At 43.9% G+C, this 23,534-nt stretch overlaps 2 protein-coding genes across 10 annotated transcripts in view; both read left to right on the top strand.

Annotated features, from left to right (window-relative positions):
- r3hdm2 (R3H domain containing 2) overlaps positions 1–10,355 on the top strand; it is a 53,973-nt gene extending 43,618 nt beyond the window's left edge. For 7 of the 8 annotated variants that reach the window (XM_080000482.1, XM_080000481.1, XM_080000486.1 and 4 more), the window contains 9 exons: positions 3,893–4,028; positions 5,805–5,962; positions 6,321–6,460; positions 7,078–7,178; positions 7,809–7,975; positions 8,113–8,257; positions 8,880–8,974; positions 9,428–9,512; positions 10,013–10,355. In XM_080000482.1, coding sequence (XP_079856608.1) covers positions 3,893–4,028; positions 5,805–5,962; positions 6,321–6,460; positions 7,078–7,178; positions 7,809–7,975; positions 8,113–8,257; positions 8,880–8,974; positions 9,428–9,512; positions 10,013–10,350 — 1,365 coding nt within the window. In that variant the 3' untranslated portion in view covers positions 10,351–10,355. Of the gene's footprint in view, positions 1–3,892; positions 4,029–5,804; positions 5,963–6,320; positions 6,461–7,077; positions 7,179–7,808; positions 7,976–8,112; positions 8,258–8,879; positions 8,975–9,427; positions 9,513–10,012 lie in introns of those variants that run through there. The other variant, XM_080000488.1, reaches the window with a different exon arrangement.
- A 2,354-nt stretch (positions 10,356–12,709) lies between these two features.
- Positions 12,710–21,061, top strand: LOC307230798 (SH3 and cysteine-rich domain-containing protein 3-like). 2 transcript variants are annotated; one of them, XM_080001241.1, is made up of 13 exons: positions 12,710–12,838; positions 13,270–13,337; positions 13,575–13,704; positions 15,529–15,685; positions 15,781–15,878; positions 16,458–16,539; positions 16,926–17,023; positions 17,633–17,699; positions 17,938–17,987; positions 18,909–19,012; positions 19,130–19,181; positions 19,965–20,102; positions 20,743–21,061. In XM_080001241.1, the coding sequence occupies exons 2-13, from the start codon at positions 13,321–13,323 to the stop codon at positions 20,839–20,841; spliced, it is 1,092 nt and encodes a 363-aa protein (XP_079857367.1). In that variant the 5' UTR covers positions 12,710–12,838; positions 13,270–13,320; the 3' UTR covers positions 20,842–21,061. The 2 variants fall into 2 exon arrangements, with proteins under 2 accessions (XP_079857367.1, XP_079857368.1); XM_080001242.1 differs by having other exon boundaries at positions 13,575–13,653.
- Positions 21,062–23,534: the final 2,473 nt, after the last annotated feature.

The following is a 23,534-nucleotide window of genomic DNA, read 5'->3' on the forward strand; positions in this document are numbered from 1 at the left end:
CAGCAGCCCAGTGTTTTATCTTGTTTTATCTTTATTTTTTCTTATTTATACTTTATTCTTATAATCTTGGTTTGGCTCTGGACTCCTTACTCTTATCCGTAGCTCTGTGTTTCATTCTCATTGCTGTTGCTGCTACAGTATACACCTGAATTTCCCCCAGGGGACTAATAAAGGTTTATCTCATCTTAGTTCCCTCTGCTTATTTAGTATGAAAACTCCAATTATTTTTCTGATCTGCTACTGTTTGCCCTGTTCATTTTTTGTTACTGCATTACGCCGTTAATGGGCTACAAACTCAATACTACCCATATCCCTTTCAAATTAAAACCATGGGACGTACCGTATGGAGCCGTTCAGACAGACCGGGGAACCGCACCTCACACCTCCACCCGGTGAAAGGGTGATAAAACCCGTTAGAAGGTCAATAATACAGATAATATGAATAGTGTTAATAATATAAATTCAGAGGAGCTGAGAGGAGGCTCAGAGTCCCCGGAGGTCCGTCGCATTATTCCGCCAGGTGAAGAAGCATCACGCCGGGCGGTCGGGTGGACACTCACCCTGTACCGACCAAAATAGCACTGACACCTGGGATTTAACCCGACTGTTAAACTAAGACACGGTAAAATTTGACATTTTATATCAAATTTTATTTTACTTAAAATAATTGGGACATATCACCACAAATTGAATCGCAGTACTTAATGTATCGCGAAATCTCAGGTGATTCCAACGGTTACACATTATATAACAGGCACCAGGAGTTTATCCAGTTTTTCCTCAGTCTGTATTTGAGGCAGGCTTTTATTTGTTTGTGTAGACCACGCCCCCGGCATTTAGCAGAGGCCCAATTGTTTATTTGAGTATCGGGTTATATTTGAGGCGATACGGTATTTTACCTGCTGTGAGTATCATTTAAGTCAGTGGTCCTTCAAGAGGTTACAGGAGGTCCCCAGCAGAATGATTCGTAGTTAAACTAATCGCCGCAGTGCATTGCACTGCTGCCTCACAGCAAGAAGGTCCTGGGTTTAATTCCCGCCTGGGGCGCTGTTGGCACCGTGCTCCGGCGGGTTATCTCCCAAATAGGAGCCTTTCTGTGTGGCGTTTGCATGTTCTTCCCGTGCTCACATGGGGTTTCCTCCACCTCACGTCAGTAAGGACCCCCACCCCAAAAACATGCACACATCATCGTCCGACCAGCGATGGACACTCGTCACCTGGTCCCCGGGCGCGTCCACGTATGCTGCCCACTGCTCCTGGCTGTGGCCCCGGAGGAAGGACAAGCCAGGATGGATTAAACGCAGAGGCCTCATTTCACCGCCCACCATCCAAAGCATGTGCATGTGTGTGTGTGTGTGTGCATGTGTTGTAGTGTGGTGTGCTGTGTGACAAATGAAGTTTGTTCTCTCTTCTGTTCTAAACTTGTTCTATTTTATGTACAAGGCCTAAGCTATACTAGAGAATGACTGGTTTGATCGTAGTTGCTCTGTAATCTCCCTAACGGTAGTATAGACAGGTATTACCATAAAAATCTACTCAGATTGGGCTATGAGAGACAAAATCTTGTCATGTGCAGTCATTTGTTTATCATTTGAGATAATTTGTGAACAGAAACAGATAATGTCTGTTTGTATTTCTGTTATCCGGCACTCTGTCTTTTGGCTAACGTTAAAAATCTGTTGACTGGGCAGTTGACCCACCTACAATTCATTTAGTCTAGTGAAGTGATCTTTGTTATGGTAGAAATGAATAATGAAAAGAAAATAAGATTGATGTGAGCTCTCCTCGAGGAGAAATAACATCAAATAAATCAACAGGTGAGTGACCTTTAAAAATGTATTCAAAGGTGCATATTTGTTGTCGGCTGTCCTTTTCACATTATGACAAATGGCTCCCTTTGAGCAACAATATGTAACTTTTTTACCTTAAAAGCTCAAAGCTTCAAAATCATTTTGATGCTACACTGGCTTGTAATATGGTGAATGGCACCTCGTTCATTCCCATCCGCCCCCCTGAATGCCTGTTCTTGCGCCATGCAACTTCGGTGTTCGGGTACGAAACCGCAGGAAAAGTGTGTTACGCTTTACACCACGGCGTCACTTCCTTGATGTTTGGCTCCAGGAATGACTGTTTTTTTGTGTGGTAAAATGTATAAAAATCAATGAATAAAAGCATAAATTATAGACTTGCTGGTCAAAATGTTCAGTAGCTGCATTTGAAACACTGTTATTGAAACGTAACCGATAAGGTTCAACTCTGTCCGGTAAATTCATTATTTTCGGACACTGGACAGAGTTTTACGACAGTGGTGTAAAAGTGCAACTGTACTCAGGAAAAGTAGGGGCTCCAAATCCTAAATACCAAAAGTTACATAGTGCTGCTTGAAAGGTCTACTGCCATTTGTTTTTTCCAAATGCTTTGTCAGTGGTGTTGTCTGAAGGGTCCTGATTGGAATGGAAAGATGAAAATTTTCTTGAACGTGTTATTTTGTCCGGGTTCCTCCCTGAACAATCATCATACCAACGAAACCCGATCAATTTTGGCCCTCGCTCTCACAGGGATTCTGGATTGCAGACATTCATCTCTGACCCATCGTTTGCATAAACTCCAGACATCGCATACCTTGCGTGGTACATTGTTCAGTGAGAAGCCGGGCGAGAGGTGGGTGGAGCTCTGCTGTCACTCTGTCAGACAGCCAATGACACCACCTACCAAAACAACCTTATTAGATTAAAGCCACAGGGAGTCTATGCATTTACTTGAAAACAAGTTATATCCTTTATTTTTTTTTTCTTTGCCTACTGCTCCTTTCTTCCTCCTCATACCTTCCCTTTATAGGAGGTTTTTTCCTGTGGTTTTGCCCAGGCAAAACAAGGTGCACAATATTTTTGGCTTGTGTGGGTGGTCGATAATGTAACAGCAGTGCAAATATTGACACTCCTGCTTTAGATTGAGGATGTGCTGTCATGTATGCAGATTGAGGTGGAGGCAGAGCTATCGATCCTTTTATTTTCCACTTCCTTTCTGTTGTCGTTTTGATATCTCTCTGCATTCAGCCTCGGAAAATGGTAACCAGATGAAACAAGCTTTCACCGTTTTAGCGTCTAAATCACCTCCGCGCACATTGCTTAGTCAATGTTTGTTTCCCTGAACAATGATATTATTTTGTGCATCGCTGTCGACGATAAGTTACAAGGAAGCTGAAGTTCACTGGGTGTAATACTAAACTACAGAGTTTTAAATGATCCATAATATCAAGCCCTTAACTTGGACCATTTTCTTGTTTCAGCTGCTAAAAGCAACACTATGTAACTTTTTAACCTTAAAATAACAGCTTCATAATCATTTTGATGCTACACTGACTTGTAATATGGAGAATGGCACCTCTTTCATTCCCACCCACCCCCCTGAACGCCTGTCCTTACACTATGTAACTTTGGTGTTCCGGTACGACACCGTAGGGAAACGTGTGTTATGCTTTACGGCACTACGTCACTTGCATATATATATATATATTTTTTTTTCCTGGTAAAATGTTTTGAAAAATAAAAAATAAAATTATAAACTTGCTGGTCAAAATGTCCAGTAATAATGCTCATAGAAAGCATCCAGACAGGCCAGTGGTGGGCCTGGCACCGGCGCGTAAGCCCGTGCACGCCGGCCCTCACTTTCATTGCACCACAGGGTTTGTTTCACCCTCTGACTCGCGTGTGCGAGCCGATCTGCCAGGCCGAGCCCATCTGGTAGCTACACCGCTAGCAGGGGGCCATTTTGTTTGCTTTGAATCAGCAGAACACATCTGACTTGTTTCTATAGTCACTGTATCACGTTCCAATTTACTGAAAATGGAATTGTGTTTTGAAATCCTGGTTGTGTGTTTGTTCACCTCCAGATCCAGGTATCCTACTACCCTCCTGGTCAGTATCCCAGCTCTGGCCAGCAGTATCGTGTCCCGCAGCCCATGTCCCACCAGGTGTCTTACCCTGCCCAGCGCACACAGCCCATGCCTCCGCCCACACAGCAGTCGGGTAAGTGTATTTCCCAAGGAATTTTTGGGATATTCAGTGAAATGATGATGTGCTAAAACTGAGAATGTTACTGTGGCAGACCCGCCTGCCAGACGCCACCCGTTTTCAGGGCCCTCCGGCACAGAGACACAGACGATGAGGCTGAAAACAAACCAGTTTTATTGCAGCGAGTGGGCTAGGTGGGACAAGTCGTGGGGCAGATGGACATGCTTGCCATGACAAGTGTGTGTGTGTGTGTGTGTGTGTATGTGTGTGTGTGTGCGTGCGCTTACGCTTACGCTTACCTGTTGTTCGCTAGACCAATCAACAACAAGATCCTGGGCCCAATTAAGGAGACCCACGACAGGTGTGGCTGCTCAAACCACACCATCCCCACACCATGGTTATTTCTTAACATGTTGTTACATCTTCACATACTGTCACAGTGCTATTTTTAAGTATTTTGGGTATAAATATTAGGTGTTTCATTTAAGTGGAAAATGGTTGCATACAGATGGAGCCACCTCGAATGGCCGGCTGGTCTCTGACAGGCTAGTGACAGGTCCCTGCTCATCTGTATGGAATGAATGGATGTATCCAGCTGGCAGCCGGCATGTAGCTTCCAAACAAAGAATCGATATAAAGAAAATTAAAATCTCTAAAGAAATGGAAACAATTTAATTTAATTGTATCCCTATTTCAGAATTTCTCTGTAGATCGTAGAGGTCAAAAGCGATTTACTGAGATTTTTTATTTTTTATTTTTTTTACCTTGATGTTTTTGTTCTAGAATCTGTGTGCAGGTTTTTAACCATACAAGTTGAAAGGTGGAATTTACTTAACCTTGGACAAGCACTGTTGCACAAGCCAAACATTCTCATACCAAAATAGACCTCTTTCTTTACTGCCTGGAAACCCTGGCGACAATGTCATTTAACCTGCCGTCAAAAGGGGTGGGAAGGTTGACTTTGTGTGTTTATACTGTAAGTGATGTGGTGGACTGTGTTGACGATTTAAAAGGACTCTGGCTCATAGTGTGAGCCTGCCCAAATCAACATGGATTATTAATGGCCTTGTGGTCAGTGAGACGTTCCATCAGCCCCCTGTTGCATGATCAGACTCTAGCTTCCAGTGGTAAATATTTACATTGGACGGACAGTTGGATTTTGCAAACTGAGACGATTTTGAAATGCAGTAAAATTCATGGTCTTACCTAATTTCTTGCCAATATCGCTGGTTAGAAATGAAGACATTTGGTATGACACATTTGGTCTCCGGGTGCTGTTTAAAGGTCCACTCGTTCATTAAAAGCTGTAAAATGTAGTTCTGCCTACAAAACCCTTTGTCATCAATACAAATGATATACCTACAATACAAATGTTAGACACATGTAATGTTTGCAGGACAAAGGTAAAACAAATATTGGTGTTATATGTATTTTACAGCAACATTGTGCTGTATCCCAAGCTACCAGGCCTTGTGGTATAAAGAAACGTGTTACAGTATATAGAATGGTGATATTTGCATATAAAAAAGTAGTGGCTTATTTTACACAAATTCAGATTGTTGTTTTTTTTTGTTGTTTTTTTTAAATTAAAAATGTTTTCATGAAAATGTAGGGTCATTCAGGTAGCTAAAAAGTACAGGATACTTTTTGCTGGTTTTCAATCCCTTTGCAACATCCCTAATGAATGCACTTTTAAACCCTTGCATTAGATTTCCTGTTTTTCAAAAAAAACCTGTGCACATATACAGTATATAGTAGGGCTGTACCCAACTGTGGTTATTGTGCCTGTAGGTCTCCCGACCATGATGCCCAGCCAGCAGCCTAGCTACCAAGGCATGATGGGGGTACAGCAGCCCCAGAATCCCAGTCTGCTCAATTCCCAGAGGGCAGGCATGGGGGGACAGATGCAAAGCATGATGGTCCAGTACCAACAGATGCCCTCATATCAGGTATAGAGCTTGGTGCACGCAGACAGTAAGTAACAAGCAATAATGGATCAATGTAATGGCAGCCACAGTGATTTCTAATGATGATAGGAAGATGAAAACTAATTCAAAGCACTGGGCTGAATATGCTCGCACCAAAATTTCCCGATGTCTATCAGCATTTTTACTAGATTGGCTTAATACCGAATAGGCTAGTTCACAAATATTCATATTACAACCCTGATGATTACAATTGCCCAGAATAAATCTGTTATTAAACGGTTGACATAGAAATGCAATTCTACACGCTCAAAATTCACACTGGCATCATTATCTCAAATCACACACATTTATTTAAGGATGAACTCCTCTCCGTGTCCAGGTGCCAGTGGGGAACGAGTCTCAGCAGGTCGTGCAGCAGCAGTATCAGCAGCAGGTGATGGTGCCGGTCAGCCAGTCTGTCCAGGGCCCCATGCCAGTCTACTACAGCGTGATCACCCCCACACAGCAGAACAGCACAAGGTAGGGAACTACGAGACACGCTGTAAGAATAATGCTTGGTTGAGGAAACTTGGTTTCGTAGTTATGTTCCACAAGTGAGGAAAAAACACTCCAAAGCTCTGTATGAATTGAACCTCAATTGATGGTTGACAAACTGCAAGATAATGCAGTTAAGTTAATACATTGCTGTGAGTTTTTTCATTCGACATGACAAGATTTTCTTCTGTAGATATGGACATCTGTATGCATTTGCATGGATGCAGCAGTGATAATAACCATCGCAGAAACTCCCAAATATCAATGAAGTAGTTTCCACTATGTTAACTTCCACTTGAGCAAGTTGTAAAACGCCTGCCTCGGCAGCGGTAAATTAAGATGCAAAAACATTGAATTGATTCGCAAGAATGCAAAAGGCGACATTGGCCTTTTTTCTTTTTTGTTCATTTCATCTTTCTGCATCGGGGTTCTCTCTCACAGCATCACTACCTGCTGAAGGAGACTGTTAGAACTGTAATTGAAACTCGGCGGAGCGTGGACTCCTATGGGTCCAATATGCTTATGGAGGAGTGCCAAACAATCACACTTTGTGCGTGTGTTTGTGTGTCTGCTTGTTATGTCATGCATAATGTTTTCTCCAGTCCCTCAGTGGGTTACCTGCAGCCCCCCAGCTCGGAGCAGTACCAGATCACCCAGTCCCCGTCACCCTGCAACCCACAGCAGATGCAGCAGCAATATTCAGGTGACGAGTCGTAACGTCCGCGTTCTTCTTCCAAACCGGTCCAAACTTCCACTTGCTTTTCCTTTATTTATTTATTTATAAAAAGACATATTATTGGATATTTCACTCATGCACAGTGTAACACAAACAAACATGTGCTGTTGTTGTGCTTGCTGTTCAGTGCTAGGTGAAGACAATCTGGCCAGTGTCCCCCAGGTCATCTGAGTTTCAGACCCCTGTCATAAAGCATTTCTCGAACAAGCTGTATCACTTATTTGCCTGTTAGCAGCTTTATTTGCCTGAAGTGTTTACTGATCTTATTTTGTTCAGGGATTGACAAGTACTGGACATTTGTTTGGTTTGTTACCAAACCAAACCTTTTGAAATCAGTGTGATGCCATTCAATGCATATTTATGTCTACGATTGAGAGAGTTGAGTTATTGAGAAATGGACGCGCCACTGCTACCTTCGGGGAAAACCCCTGATGAAACCAAAAGTACTTTTTGCATCTCATCACCTGATGTGTCATGTTTTGTATGTTGTCCATGTGTGCAACATGACATGTATTTTCTTCTGTTTCATTTATTTATTTATTGTGATGAGGTGCTACTCTAACCTTTTATATCTGTGTTGTTTTTTTTTTTCTGCAGGAGTGCCAGCCCCCGCCCCTGGGGTGATGGTCATGCAGCTCAGCGTCCCCAACGGACCACAGCCTTCCCAGAATCCTCCGCTGGTCCAGTGGAACGCCTGCAAGTACTACAGCATCGAGCAGAGGTCCAGCAAGCCAGGAGAACTCTACAAACCTGACACTCCACAGGTAACGAAGCATGGGCTGATATTGGAACCCATTTCAAATTTGATTTCAAAAACACAATTCATCATCCTCCTTTTTTTTTTTTTTTTTTTTTTTTTTGCTCCCTCTGTCCTTCTCTCTTCCTCTCACTCTGTATGTAGGCCAGCACCCAGCTGAGCAGCCCGCTGGCCTCCCCCACCCAGTCTCCCACCCCGTCGCCCTCTGGCAGTGTCAACAGTGTCTGTCCAGGTCTGGGACCTCTGCCCCTCATCTCCCAGTTCCCACGGCCTGGAGGACCAGGACAAGGTGAAGCACCAATACATTCACACAGATATACTGCCATACTGCATGAAGCATTATCACATACTGTACAACCTACTCGCTCACAGGTGGCCCACGGGCCCAATCCAGCCCTTGAGCTTTTATTTTGTGCCCCTTTGCATCACCCTTTGCATTTGTGAGGTTGAACTGTGGCCTCTTGTTCTCTGGCTCATGGTTTGGTACGATACACGCTACAGAGTTCACGGTTTGACAATCACAACATTTTTAACAAAGTTTGAATGGAAACGCATTATGACTCCAGAGGGTTCCTTCTGCATTGAATGTATAAAAACAATGGATTCAAGTAAAGCAATTTTGTCTCTTATAGTTACTTTCTTATATAATCTTCCTATTTATTCTGTTATCTTGAAAGACCAGCTCAGCTGTTTTGGGGGGGGGGGGGGGGGAAGTTAAGTTGCTTTGTAATGCTGCTGTTTTCCCTGAAATTTAATCTCCTTGAGTCTTATGTGCATTAGCTTTTTTTCAGCAAAATAAAGTCTATGATACAATATGTCAGTATTGTGTATTCCTGAACCAGTTACTCTCTCCCATCTCAAATTGTATCAGGTTTCATCAATAAAACTTGACTCTCCTCCTACACCTGCAGGTGACGGCCGTTACTCTCTGCTGGGCCAGCCTCTCCAGTACAGCCTGTGCCCCCCTCCTCTCATGCACAGCCAGTCCTCCTACAACTCCCATCAGGTCTGTACGCCTTGCACCCTGTCGTGATATCTGATCGCTGGTCCTATTACGGCGTGAGGCCACAGAGTTGTGGATCTGATCCATAGTTTAATTCTGGATCAAATGTCAATTATTATTATTATTGGGGTTTTTTTGCGCTCTTTTTTTTTTTTGTTTGTTTCATTACCTAAAACTTAGAAAGGACATTTTCATCCCGTTGTCTTAAAAATGTATTATTAAATATGAATTTATAATGAAATGTACACTTTTGCCCTTATTCCCACATCCCAAGTTTTTAGAAAGTCTTCCAAACTTGTTTTGGGTTAGGGTTAGCTCTGATTTAGATTCCGATCGCACTTTTTCCATCCTTTTCAGTTTGCGTTCCTAGTTTCCGGTCTTGTCAGTTGTGTGTTTATACCGCCACCTAATGTTGTATTGCAGTATTACATGTTGACCTGTGCTGGTGTGCTGCAGGGCCAAGCAGTGATGAAACACGGGGCCCGGGGGAAGAAACAGACCCTCAAATCTGCATCAACAGATCTTGGCACCACTGATGTTGGTAAGCTATCAAGTCAAACACCTGATTAGTGTGAGGATAAAGCGTCTTTTTTGGCCCATGACCCTGTTTTTAGGTCCCAAAATAATTTCAAAACAGTAGTAATAAGAGAGTCTGACATAGAGTGTTGTGACGAATTTATTCCCCTTTTTAGAATAGTTTTTGCCCTTTTATAATTTTGGAGTCAGCGTCATTAATTTCATGTTATAATTCCCATTTAGACTGAAAGCATCAGATCGAGCCTAATTAAGAACCTTTCTGACTGTACTTTCAAATCTGGTTTTAGTGCAGATATTCCACTGGTCTGTTAGTTCGACTGTTTAACGCTGAATACTCCCAGCAACCTTGCGATATTGCGGAGATTGAAAGAGGTTGAACTTTTCTCAGTTATTGCGATCGCAAAATCGCTCTTTCCTGGCGGGCCGATTTTTCTTAAAAACCCCGCCAAAAGGAGCGGTCGGTGCTCCTCCGTCCTGACCCCCCCGTCTCCGTTCCCTCCCCAGTGGTGAGTCGAGTGCTCGAGGTGACGGACCTGCCGGAAGGGATCTCGCGCCCCGAAGCGGAGAAGCTCTTCAACCAGCTTTCGCTCTGCGGCGCCAAGATCCAGTGGCTGAAGGACCCCCAGGGAGGCCGGGGGCCCGGCTGCGGCCCCCACGCCGGGCCCAAGGGCGACAGCCACGACCCGGCCCACCTCTACACGGTGGTGGCGGTGTTCCCCAGCACCATGGCCGCCCAGAGCGCTTCCTTCAAACTCAACAACAGCGGAGCCGGCCTCTTCAAGCTGAGGGCCGCCAAAAAGAACTATGACCTGCGTGTGCTGGAGAGGGCCAGCTCCCAGTGAGAGGGACGGAGGAGCAGGTGGAGGAGGTGGGGGAGGTGGAAGAGAGACTGGATGGGGCGGGGGGGCGGGGGGTGGTGGTGGAGGAGGAGGAGGACAGAGTGGGTGCTGCGCTCGGCGGACGATGGTGAAAACGTGTCAAATATCTAAAAAGGGAAAACAAAAAAAAAAAACCTAAAAAAAAAAAAAAAAAAGGTGTGAATAATGAGGTGGATAGTGTTTGTTTGCAAAGATGATTTTTTGTGTTGATTCTTTGTTTTTTGTTTTGTATTTATATACCTGAAGAGCACACAAGACACGTGAGCATGTGTTTCACTGTTGCCGGGGGGGAATGTGTGCCGCCATTCTACGAAGAAACACGTTCAAACGTGCCGCACGCACGCACGCACACACACGCACACGTCAAACACACACACACACACACACACACACACACACACACACACACACACACAGAGTATAAGAGGCACACACACACAGGCAACAGGGTTCCGTAGCACATAACAAGAACACACTGGACAGTCAACCTCAGTCAAAACGTTCCCCTCCTCTTCCTCTTCCTCTTCACCTCCCCCAGCCCCGCCCCCGCCCCCGCCCCCCACTCTGCCACAAAACGCCTCTTGATCTCGCATATTGATAAACTTTCCTACGCACAGTCGCGCTTCTCTCTCTCTCTCTCTCTCTCTCTCTCTCTCTCTCTCTCTCTCTCTCTCTGCCTTTTTGCTCCTTTCCTCCTCACCTCTCAGCCTTCTTTCTCTCGCTCGCCCGCACTCTGACTGCCCGCTCTCTCTTTCTCTCTTTCTCTCCCTCTCGCCCTCCTCTTGCTTTCTGTTTGCCTTACTGCTGTTGTGGGTTTCCGTATTGCGCTGTTCTTTCTCAGAAGACTATTGTTCTTTTTTCGGTTCGATATATTTATAAAAGTGATGTAAGGAATAAATTAAATCTATATATTCAGTGATTTTTTTTTTTTTTCTTTTTCTTCTTTTCTCTCCCAGTGGATGAGTTTTAGGCCTTTATCCCTTTTCCCCTTCCTCTTTGGCCCTTTTTTTCTCCTTCCCATATCCTCTCCATTCTTAACCACCTCCTGCCCCCCCCCCCCACCCTCCCGTTGTGTTTGCGTTTTTTCGTTGACAGCTGTGCAGAACGTATCAGAAGAAGTAGTAAAAGTGCACAATGAATACATATGTCTACTGTAAATTTTATTTAATCTGTTATTTTTTTGTTTGTTTTTAAAAATATAAAAGTCGAGAAAAAAAATCTATCAAAAACATTCTTGAGGTGGTGTGTTTTGTTCCTTAACTCAAGTGTTATTTAACCAATTGGTGTCTGAGAAATCGGAGATTTTAATTTTCCGTGATTGTGAACACTCAGTCAGTGGCCAGATAATAATATCCCAAAAAATCTCCAGGATATCCCAGTAATCCCACTCTGGCTGTGGCTGTGCGATATGTCAGTATTGTGACATTAGACTAGATATTGTGTGGGAGTTTGCTTATCGTAATATAGTGATGTAGGTAAATGATATCTTTGATGTTCCATTACAGTAAAGTAATGCAATTTTCTGAACATCATAGACTGTTCTCTACCTGCTTGCTCGTATCATCCACATTCCAAATGATTTGTTTCTTAAATATTTCTTGTGTGAAAATATTCGCAAAGCACCAATAGTCATCCCAAAAGTAAGATCAAATTATCAATACGGAGGCATTCGTCAAAAAATTATATTTGGTTTTGTCGGCCGCCTATTCCTGTGTGTGGTACCTTATAACAATCAAAGCTGAAATGTTACCTAATTTGTCACACTCATCTGTGTTATTAAGTCACGCTGTTCATAGTAGTATGATTTAAGGCTGTAGTTATGATTTACATTATAGTATATCTCCCAAAATGGGAGATATACTGTTTTGTTCCCTGTTTTTGGAGATACAACACTGATTATACTTACAATGTTGAATACTGGATTTTGATCGGGGGATTTTCTGTTTCACAACAGCATCACCTTACAATTTGTTATCTTCCACCAATGTTGTGGTGGTTCTCTAGCTTGTTACTCATATCCACATTACTGTCTTGTTTAAAACACATCCAGTGGAAGTTTTTTGGGTTTTTTTTCCTCTCCTTTAGGGTGGTAATATGATAAGTAACTTTTAAACTCTCATTACGAAGTGAGGAACCTGAGGCAGGGCGTTGTCAGTTTAACTGCTCTGCTGGAGGCTCTCTGCCGGACTTTTAAAGTGCTCAGCTGTCCCAAACAGTCACATGGAAACGCACACAACCACACAAACACAACCATCCGCCGCGCTGCTTGCATTACTCATTTCAATCGCCCACCTGTTGGAGCCTCATTTGGAAAGTTGACCATGTAAATGACCGAGCGAGAGGGGAGGGAGCCGTAGAAAACACTGGAAAGAGGCCCGTCGGAGTGCTCATCTGCCGGGGACCACTCTGCACCGCGAAGACCCCCACGCCCTGTGAGGAGCGACGTTGAGCGGTTAGTTGATATCCGCCTTTTCTGCAAATATGTACTTATCAGATATTATGAATTCGTTCTAATGACTTACTCATACTCACTTTGCTGGATGGTGTGTTTGTATAGAGTGCTGTGAGCTGGGGAAGTAATAAAGCTCTGATCATAGATTTTAGAACCTCACTTCCTCAGATTATGGTTTGCGTCTTGTCACGATCGTAGGGGACTGAGAGGCTCCCGTTTCCCAAACACAGGCTCAAATTTAAAGGCTTCAGTGTATCTTGTCATCTACGGGAGGGCTCCGTTATGTGGGCAAACCTGACGCGTAAACCCAAAAAGACCTGCTGTATAGGGAGTGAAGTGAAACTTGGGAGAACAGTTCTAGTTTTGGCAGTCCCTGTATGGCCTCCAAGCACGAAGCCGTAATGTATTTACTGCGTGTTTCTTGTTTACAGTGTCCTGAGCCACTGCCTGCAACACTAAACCCTGATCTCCAGCTCAGCACCATGGCTCACTATGACTCGTGAGTCCAGTCTTTTCATGGCGTGTGGATTTGGATGTGGACTGTACTTTATACACATTGCCTTTGGGAACCCATTCAGAAATGAGGTTTTATTTAAATGTCTGATTTAGGGCTTTAGGGCTGCGGTGCATATTGTTGCGAAGGAAGTCAGAAAGTAATCATTTAGATTGGTAGGAAGTGTGCAAATGCAATTTGTATTCTATACATAAACATTTTCTTTTGGGCGCTTGGTGGCAGATTGGACGACAAGGATTCCCTGGATATTCACGACAACCCTCCTCTCCCAGATAATGTGGTGAAGGAAGATGACAACACGGTAAGACCTCCCGTAGTGACCATTCAGACCGCATTGGCGTACCAGAACCAGGTATTTATGAAAGCGTTCTTCATAATTATGGATGGTCTTTCAATCTCGATCCATGGTCAATTTTATTTGTTTATTTCTAGATATTCGATTTCATTAATTGATTTAATAAAACTAATTACAACCTTTATTTGTAAAGCACCTTTTATACACAACATGCAACTTAAAGTTTTTTTTACATTAACAGAAAAATCTAACAATAGCAAAAAAAAAATTATAATAAACTTTTATATATATCCCAGATGTGGCCTAAGGCATTTGGTTCCTACCAGCTTGTTGAGTAAAAATTTTTTTTATCACATTTTTACTTTTCCATGCAGCCAATAAATTGCTCTAGATAAATATAAACTGCTGTCAAATCAAAGGGGATATCAGAAAGCTCTTGCAGCGTGTTATATTGTATGCCTGGGTTGCTTTTGCTTTGGAAAATGTTGCCCTGTATTGCTGGAAAATGTTGGTGCTGTAATGTGTGAACTGTTCCCTGGTATTAGTCAGCTATTGTAGTGTAAATCCACACCCTGCCACCCTGGGACTCCACCCTAATCCTGCTCGTGATGGAGAGGCTGGACCCAGTTCAATCTTTAAGCTCTCTCTTTCTCTCTCTCTCTCTCTCTCTCTCTCTCTCTCTGTGTGTGTGTGTGTGTGTGTGTGTGTGTGTGTGTGTGTGTGTGTGTGTGTGTGTGTGTGTGTGTGTGTGTGTGTGTGTGTGTGTGTGTGTGTGTGTGTGTGTGTGTGTGTGTGTGTGTGCGCGGATTACTCGTGTTTGATTGGAATGCAGTATATTTAGGAGCAGAAATGTCAGGCGCTTCATTACGTACAGTTGGGAGTTCTCGTGGTCTCTGTTGAAGGTTATTTTTAAGATGAAAGCCCTTTCAATTCATCCCACCTGTGGTGTGTGTGAGTGTGAGTGTGTGTGTGTGTGATACGTAAGAGAGACCGAAACCCTTAGGAGTGGAAGTCGTAGCCACTGTGGGAAATATTGATATTTTCGTGGATTGTTCTTAATTCGAGAAAAAGCTCCAATGGGAAAAGCTTCAAACTGAAGTTGTGAAGATTCTTTTACACCGAGATGTCGATCTGTCTGAAGTGAGAATTTAGATCGTGAATTTAGGTTGTGCTTTGTGGGCCTAGATCAGACAGACACACACCACATGAGTCACACCCCAGTCATTCAGTATTAATAGAATCATTCTGATTGGAGGGGGGTCATACAGTACTTTACTGTTGTTCGAACATTCTTTTCTTTTTTTTTTTTTTTACTTTTTTTTTTTTACATTTATTATTCACACACGGTAAATCCCTCAATTAGTTGGTTTTCACCTTAATCCAAAATAAACAAGCTAAAAACTTGAAAATAAATGCATGAAACGTCTCACAAAAAAAAAATAAAGATGATACGGCATATTTCAACTTTTTGCTGGCTAAAGTTGGATTTTATGTATGATTCTGAGAGTAAACCATGAAAACTACGTTCAAACTCTCTCAAAGTCTTGAATAGACACAATACATACTAATAATAACTAATCAATCCATCCAACTTTATTTTTATAGCACCATTCAGACAAGTAAATGCCATTCAAAGTGTTTTTACATAATAAAACAAGAACTAGTTATATTGTTAGTTACACTACACACAACAGTAGAACACCACGTTATGATTTAATTACCACAATATACAGTATGTGAGTAGAATATTTCCTTTTATAGAATATAAACTAACAAACATGTTAGAATAACTCTGCAAACATAACTCTGGTAATTTTCCGGACTTTCTTCAATAATATATACCACTGCAAATCCCATCCTCCCCGTCTCTTCCCACCGCAGGTGTATTTCATCTACGACGAGGAGGTGGAGGAGGAGGATCGAGACGAGCCGCCTCCCCTGGAGCCCGTCAAGCCGGTCAACGACAAACCTCACAAGTTCAAGGACCACTACTGCAAGAAGCCCAAGTTCTGCGACGTCTGCGCGCGCATGATCGTCCGTAAGTGCCGCCCGTCGCTTTCGCCTTTCCGGGCAACGTCCCCGCGGCTTTGATGACAATGTGCATTTTGTCCCCGCCCCTTATCGTCTTTTCAGTCAACAACAAGTTTGCGCTGCGGTGCAAGAACTGCAAGACCAACATCCACCACCAGTGCCAGTCCTACGTGGAGTTTCAAAGATGCTTCGGCAAAATTGTCAGTGTTCCCCCGACGCCCCCGTGTTTTCCCGCCCGTCGTTTTCCTCCGATGCCGCGACGCGTAACTAATAAACAAACAAACGAGAAAAGGACGTCTCCGAGACCCGCCGGAGCGCCGTGCCAACCGTGCTCCGGCGGGTTATCTTCCAAATAGGAGCCTTTCTATGTGGAGTTTGCATGTTCTCCCCGTGCTCACATGGGGTTTCCTCCACCTAACGTCAGTATCCACCTAACGTCAGTAAGGAACCCCACCCCAAAAACATGCACCCATCACCATCATCTGACCAGCGATGGCCCCTTGGTACCTGGTCGCCGGGCGCGTCCACGAATGCTGCCCACTGCTCCTCGCTGTGGCCCCGGAGGGAGGACAAGCCAGGATGGGTTAAATGCAGAGGCCTCATTTCACCGCCCACCATCCAAAAAGCATGTGTGTGTGTGTGTGTATATACAGTATATATATATATATATATGCATGTGTTGTTGTAGTGCGGTGTGTCATGTGACGAAAAAAGATTCTTCTTCTTCTAATCCTCCTAATCTTCATCTTGTCTCCCGTCTCTTCCTCCTCCTCCTCCAGCCTCCGGGCTTCAGGAGGGCCTACAGCTCCCCGCTCTACAGCAGCCAGCAGAACGCCACCGTCTCTCAGCTGCTGCCCTTCTGTGAGTCCCGCGCCTTTTGCCCTGCGTGCCGCCGAGGGGAGGGAGACGCTCCGGTTCAAAATGTGTCGCCTCCAAATTGTGGGGAGGTCAAAATAGCTCCAAAGGCTGCACAACCGGAACTTACCGGAGCTCTAAAGCCCTTAACTGTTGTTCCGCAAACGCGTTAGGATGAATGGCGTGATGGCGTGCGGGACGGATCTGGCTGCTTACCTTTTTCCCACGTTTTGTTTGATCGAATGTTTGTTATAAGCTCCGCTGCCTCCTCTCCTCCGCTCCACCTTGTTTTGTTTTGTTTTTGTTTTTTGTTTTTGGGGGGGGGGGGGGGGGGATTTCTTGTCCGTTCTTTTCCGTTAAAATCCATCCATCGACGGTCTTTCGTCTGGCAGCGCAGTCCAACCGCACGGACCCCGTGTTTGAGACCCTGCGCATCGGGGTGATCATGGCCAACAAGGAACGCAAGAAAGGATCGGAAGACAAGAAGAACGTGAGTGGGGAAAGCGAGTTAGTGACGGGATTTGTTTGAAGCCTTGGTGTCCTCCTTGAGGCCCTTTAAGTGATCGCCCGTAACACTTAAATTTATATTTATTTTTTTAAATTTAATCCCATATTTTATTTCGATTTTTTTTTTTAAGTAGCGACCAAGAAATGAACAGTAAGCTGATCAGAAGAAAGCATTTTGAGAAAATCATTTGAACCTCTCTAGACTGAAGACGAGAGTGAAGCCACATGTTGGGGGAAAAAAAAAAAAAAGCTGTAGTTTTGAATAGAATTCTGGAACTTATTTTTATTTAACCTTTATTTAATATCGGTTAAAATAGGGATTAATGCGGGTGTGCGAGTTAGGGTTGGTAGACATTCCCTCCTGCTTCCTGCTCCACCAATCAATTTTGACAGCAAATGGTTGCGTAGGAAGTTAAATGAACGAATTCCATATCTAAGCAGCGCTGAATCCATATATTTTCTAGGGAACTCGAAGGCGACGCTAACTTTCATCATTTCAGCACAAACATAAAGTAGCTTTCCCCCTCGAGGAGAAAGAGCCGCGCCCGCGCGCTGTGTTGGCCTGCTCATAAAGTGGAATTTGTTTGTCAAGATGATGATGATGATGATGGAAGAAGATGACTCCCAGCCCAAAGAGGAAGGAGGAGGTGGGGAAGGAGGTGAGGAAAAGCTGGAACCGATTTGATTTTAGTTTCCCAGTCGGCGGCTGTGTTCCTTGTTTGGAGAACAGCGCGGGGTAAAGCAGATTAACTGTGCAGACGCGCGGCACCCCGACTGTGGAGTAGAGATCTGCAAAGTCTATCCCTGTTTCTGTCTGGTTGCTGAATTAATGACTATTTTTGTGTGTATTTGTCTCGCTTGTTTGCCTACTTTGCTTTTCCGCGTGGCGCTTTGCAGCGAACCCAGAGGCAGACAAGAAGGGAGATAAAGTTGTTCCCGACGACAAGGTCAGAGACGCCGGTGACACAATAGTAATGATAATGTGAAAGGATGGCTTGGCTATTTTTTTTTTTTCAATCCAGGCCTTATTAAAATGTTGGTTCCCGTCATTTGTACCTGTCCGTAGCACCACTCCACGCTTTCCTATTGAGAAACGCACTGCTCTGCTGTGACTTAATGCAGTCCAATGGGGCAAACGTTTAACCCTTAAAGAAGCCTGTTCGATCTCGTTTTCGAAAAAGGGGAGCTCTCTTTATGCATCTAATATCGTATTTTTATTTCAAACTATTATTTGCAATTGCCACAGCACATCAAGAGGCTACATCCGCTTGCCCCGGAGGAAGCGCCGGACCTTCCTGTTTCTGGTCACTTGTCTTGGCATGGATGAAGCCAAAAGAGTTATTTTAAAGCCTGAAAAACCTGATATAATGCGTGTTTTTTTTTTTTAAAGGGTTTTTAAAGGAGATTTAATGTCTTTTAAGGCCTAAACCACGGTTAGAATCTGCAGCAGAGTGGTAAGTCTCTCAATAGTTCGGCGTCGAACGAGGTTGTGCGGCGAACAGTAAAACATAATGGGAATCGACATTTTGATAAGGCCTGGGCTGAAATGTAATAGAGCTATCCTTTAAAACAATAACAGGAGGTGGTGGTCAGAACACGAACATTATGATGACAAAGGTAACAATACTGATAACCTTTGCGCTCATAACAACAAGAATTACGGTAAATACGATGATGATCAAAAGAAATGATGACAACAAAGCGAATGGTGGTGATGATAAGAGCTAAAATGGCATAAAGGCTGTTGTCATGCAGGTAATGGATTAATGTTTATAGATATGGCCATTGTAGCCGCTGTAGTTATTGTTATGTCAATACCAAATAATGATGTTTTGTTTTGTTTATTTCCTGATGTTTGTTTACCACAGAGTAAGAAACTTCAGCCTGGGAAGATCGGTGTGTTCAGCCAGTCTCACTATTACCTGGCACTCTATCGCTTCAAGGCCATAGAGAAAGATGACCTGGACCTGCAGTAAGTGGCTTCTTTCTTTCTTTCTTTCTTTCTTTCTTTCTTTCTTTCTACGCTCTCCATTTTAGTCATATTCTGGCATTTCTGTAATTTATTTATTCCACCCATTTTGTCTGTGAGTGCTGGGGACCGAATTACAGTGATCGATGACTCCAATGAGGAATGGTGGAGGGTAAGTTCAGCTTTTAATTTGTACTATTGCAACAAAAATATAAAAATATTAAATATTCATCTACAGTAAATGTTTTTGATGGACATTTTTGTAATTTAGATCCTAACACTGAATTATTTTAACACAATTTCTCTGTACAGTCTAGCTGCAAATGTAATTTAGGCAATGATCAGTAAGTCTATTACTCATGTTCATAATGCCTTAGTGCATTATTTAGTCGGTTTGCAAAACCGTGAATTCAACTATGAACAACTCTGTTTAAATCGTTATTGTTTCAAGGAGCTATTCTAACAATTGCAGGTTCACCTCTTATTTTATACAACTGTTCGCATGTGTTCACATGTGTGACATGTTCAGATGTGATTAAACACTACATATGTACAGGGTTTATTTTCACAGGAATGATAATGTGGATGGAAACATATCCATTTTTCTCTTTCTAGAACAGTATGCACAAACCCGTACACTTCTGGGACAAATGGATTGGCTCGTACCACAACCCTGATTAATTGTGCTGGTAGCTGGGTAGATACTGTTGGTTGGTAGGGAGGTGGGTAGATTAGTAGATGGGTAGTTAGGGAGGTGCATAGGTAGGTTGGTAGGTAGGGAGGTGCATAGGTAGGTTGCTAGGTAGGGAGGTAGGGAGGCGTGTGGGTACAGTGGGTAGGTGGTACTGTAGGGTCGTAGGTAGGTAGATACTGTTGGTAGGTAGGCAGGTGGATGGGTATCACTTTATCTACTGGCGCCTCCAGAGTCACACGGCGTAACGTGGTGTCCCTCCAGGGGAAGATCGGAGAGAGGACGGGATTCCTTCCTGCAAACTACATCATCAGAGTGCGAGCAGGAGAGAGGGTCTACAAGGTGACACGCTCCTTCGTGGGAAACAGAGAGATGGGCCAGATCACCCTGAAGAAAGACCAGGTGCACACATGCACACGCATACGCACGCACACACACACACACACACACACACGCGCGCACACCCTCATACTTTTCCACAAACACGGGGAGACGATGGGTGAGTACAGATGCGCTGAGCTGTAATCTTTCCTCTTTGGTTAAGTGTCCATAAACTGTATATTGAACACTGTATTCATTAATGTAAAGTGGGCTTCAGTTTAACCCTGGGCTTCCCTCAAACTGGTGCTTCACTCGCGGCCGTGTTAATAATTCAGAAAGATTGATCCGCTGGAGTGCATCGCAACAACAGATAACAACGCACGCTGCGCCCAATACCGCTGATTTAAACACGGGGGTGAATTACAGGCTCAAATACAGATGCAACACAATCACAAATACACAAGCACGCCTCATGCTGACAGAAAGGATTGATTGATTTATGTCGCACACACACACACGCACACGCACACACACACGCGCGCACACACACACACACACACACACACACGCACACGCGCACGTGCGGTTATTAACCCAATGCTTATCTCAGTGCTTATCCTCAATACGCACATTAAACCCTTATCTGCAAAATGAAGACATCTTCTTCTTGAAAATGGCCACATGGTCCAAAACACGTCCAACTGCGTTCTCCGTCTCCCAGATCGTTGTGAAGAAGGGGGAGGAGGTGAACGGATACCTGAAGGTCAGTACGGGACGCAAGCTCGGCTTCTTCCCCGCCGACCTGCTGCAGGAGATCTGAAGAGCAGCGACCGCACCCGAGTGGTGTCATCTGAAAGTATACTTAGTGTATTTGGTACGCTTTTTATGCGTTAACACGAATTTAGTATATTAATTGTGAAGTCGGAACCACTTTTTATACAAATAGTTACAATTATTTATTTTAATTTCATTTCATTTAAATTTTTATTCTTATTCACTCAATCACCCTTTTCCTCTTGAGCTGCTGTAACAAGTGAATTTCCCTGGTGTGGGATTAATAAAGCTCACTGTATCTCGTATCACGTCCCGTCTTGTACTTAAGATGTGCTAGAATGTATAAAATATATTTTTCATGTATTTTTGGTTCTTTTTGACCAAAAGAACACACGTTTAAAGTACAGCTTAAATTAGGTTGATGTTAAAATGTACTTACACTACACTTACAGCATATTAATGACTGTTATACTAAAGCTGTACTTTCAATTAGTACATAAAATAAATAAAGTACCAAAAAATACACTGAATACACTAACAAAAACAGTGTAACCATAAAAGAGTGTATTTTTCTTTCAATTACAGTGTGTCATAATGTCTACGAACCTATTTTATATACATTTTGGGGGCATAAATGTAACACCAAATTCACATAATTAAAAGCTGATTAATGATTAATGATAATTTAAAGCAAATGAAGGTGGCGCTACACCCCCGAGAGCAGCAAAGTCATTCAGCTCAGGAATCCCTTATTTTATTTCTCAACTCATAGAAAGTTAGTTATACAAATGAACTGGATCACGGCCATCGGTGCAAATGCAAAAAAGCAAATTTCCTCCCAATAGGAACATCTAAGATGCTTCTACGTGTAAAAATAAATACTCCACACCCTTCCTTTTTTCAAAATAATTTTCTTGTTTGATATGACTCAAGAGTCATGTATGTATGTAGTATGTGGTTCAGGGATTTTTATTTGAGGGTGTGGTGTGGGGATGGTGTGGTTTGAGCAGCATACCTGTTGCTCGTTGGTTGGTCTAATGAGCGACAGGTTAAAACCCTCATCCCCACACTCACTCAGGGAGGAGGAGCCCTTGTCATAAAACATGTCTATCTGCTCTTGGGCTAATGGCAACTAGCCCTCTCTCTACAATAAACTGGTGTCTACAACACCGTTGTCAGTGTCTTTGTGCCAGAGGTCCCTGAAATGCCGCTTGGGTGCCGTGTGGCAGGCGAAACTGCCACACTGGAACCTGAGCAGGGACTCTCCGGCACGGGGGTGGGACACAGAGGGGCCGTCCGAAGACGCCCTGGAGCCACCAGCGGGTCAACGTGCGGCCCCAGCACCAACCCCCTCCCGACGGACAGCAGCAGCAGCACACAGGGGGCCGGGGGAGAACCGGGGGAGAACCACCGCCGGACCATCCAGCAGCCTAGCAGCCAGGCCACCCCTCCAAGCAGCCCCCGCAACAGCCAAGTCCGGCCACGCCTTCACCAGCCAGCGCAGCAGCCCGAGGCCCCGTGCTGCGGAAGGCAGGAGGGGGCAGTCTGTCGTCGCCCTGGGGGAAGGCGGTGGTTGACCATGGTGTCCCGGGGAACCAGGTTCCCTGCAATGGGACCAGTAAGTTGTTTTGGACATTGTGTTGATTTAAGGTTTCAGAGTCCAGTGTTTTATAATTTAAGGTATAGGAACCCTGCATCACCCTCTGTCCTTTTCAGGTATAGTAACCCTGTTTCAGTCTGTGTTTTAGGCTTTTATTTTTTGGTCACTGCTTGGGGACGGAGTAGGCTTTGGTCAGGTATTCTTCCTGGCCTCGGTTTGGTGTCGGGGTTATGTGGAGTGGTTGTAGTACCTGGATCTAGTTAATTGGGGACCCAGGATCAGAGTGGCTGCATACCTGTTGGTCTAATGAGCACACTCAGGAGGAGCCCGTGTCATGACATGTCTATCTGCTCCTGGGCTAATTCCAACTAACCCTCTCTCTACAATAACCTGGTGTCTACAACCCTGTCGTCTGTTCCGGAGGTCCCTGAACTGCTAGTTGGGTGGAGGGTGGTCGGCGAAACTGCCACAGAGGGATATAATAGATCATTTTAATGATTATATTGAGGCCAGAGGTAAATGGAAGAAAAGGTTCAGAGCGCTCAGATTAAGACAGAAAATAGAACACGTGAATTGGTGAGGCATAGTCCACTGTACGTGCAATATAATTACAGAAGGGAGAGAGAGAGAGAGTGTTTCCAGCTCGCTATGTTAAGGGATGACTAGACGATGGGGAATGCAGGGAATGGCATGTGTGCGTCCCCAGAGGCATTCCACTGGTAACCATAGGACGCTGTAACTTCCAGACGGACAGGCGCAGGTTGACGTGGAACCCCGCTCTCCATCCGTCCGTTCTCTGACTGATTTATTTTTCCCTCTATCCATGACGAGTGTCGTTCCCAGTACAGTGATGGAAGAAATACCTCAGACCTTTTACAGAAGAAAAAGCACAAATACCCCGCTGTGAAGGTGTCCCCAAAGTGAAAGTATCACATTGACAAGGTATAGAAGAAATTTCTCCTGAATGTGTATGATGTAAAAGTACTTGTTATATCCAGTGCCCTGATATAACAGATTTAATACAATATAAAGTGCTACTGTCCTTTTATTTTTCTCCTGCAGATGATGCTCATGCAAATCCTGATTAGAATGATTAAAATAGTATAGGTGCTGTCATAGTCATTTACAAGGATATAAAA

Source organism: Zeus faber (assembly GCF_960531495.2).
Source record: "Zeus faber genome assembly, chromosome: 5".
NCBI classification, from domain to species: Eukaryota; Metazoa; Chordata; class Actinopteri; order Zeiformes; family Zeidae; genus Zeus; species Zeus faber.

Excerpts from the sequence above, each read along its gene's own strand:
- LOC307230798 (XM_080001241.1), top strand. Across the intron at positions 16,540-16,925 it reads CTCTCAGCTGCTGCCCTTCT|CGCAGTCCAACCGCACGGAC; the intron begins GTGAGTCCCGCG and ends TTCGTCTGGCAG. Across the intron at positions 19,013-19,129 it reads AAAGATGACCTGGACCTGCA|TGCTGGGGACCGAATTACAG; the intron begins GTAAGTGGCTTC and ends TTTGTCTGTGAG.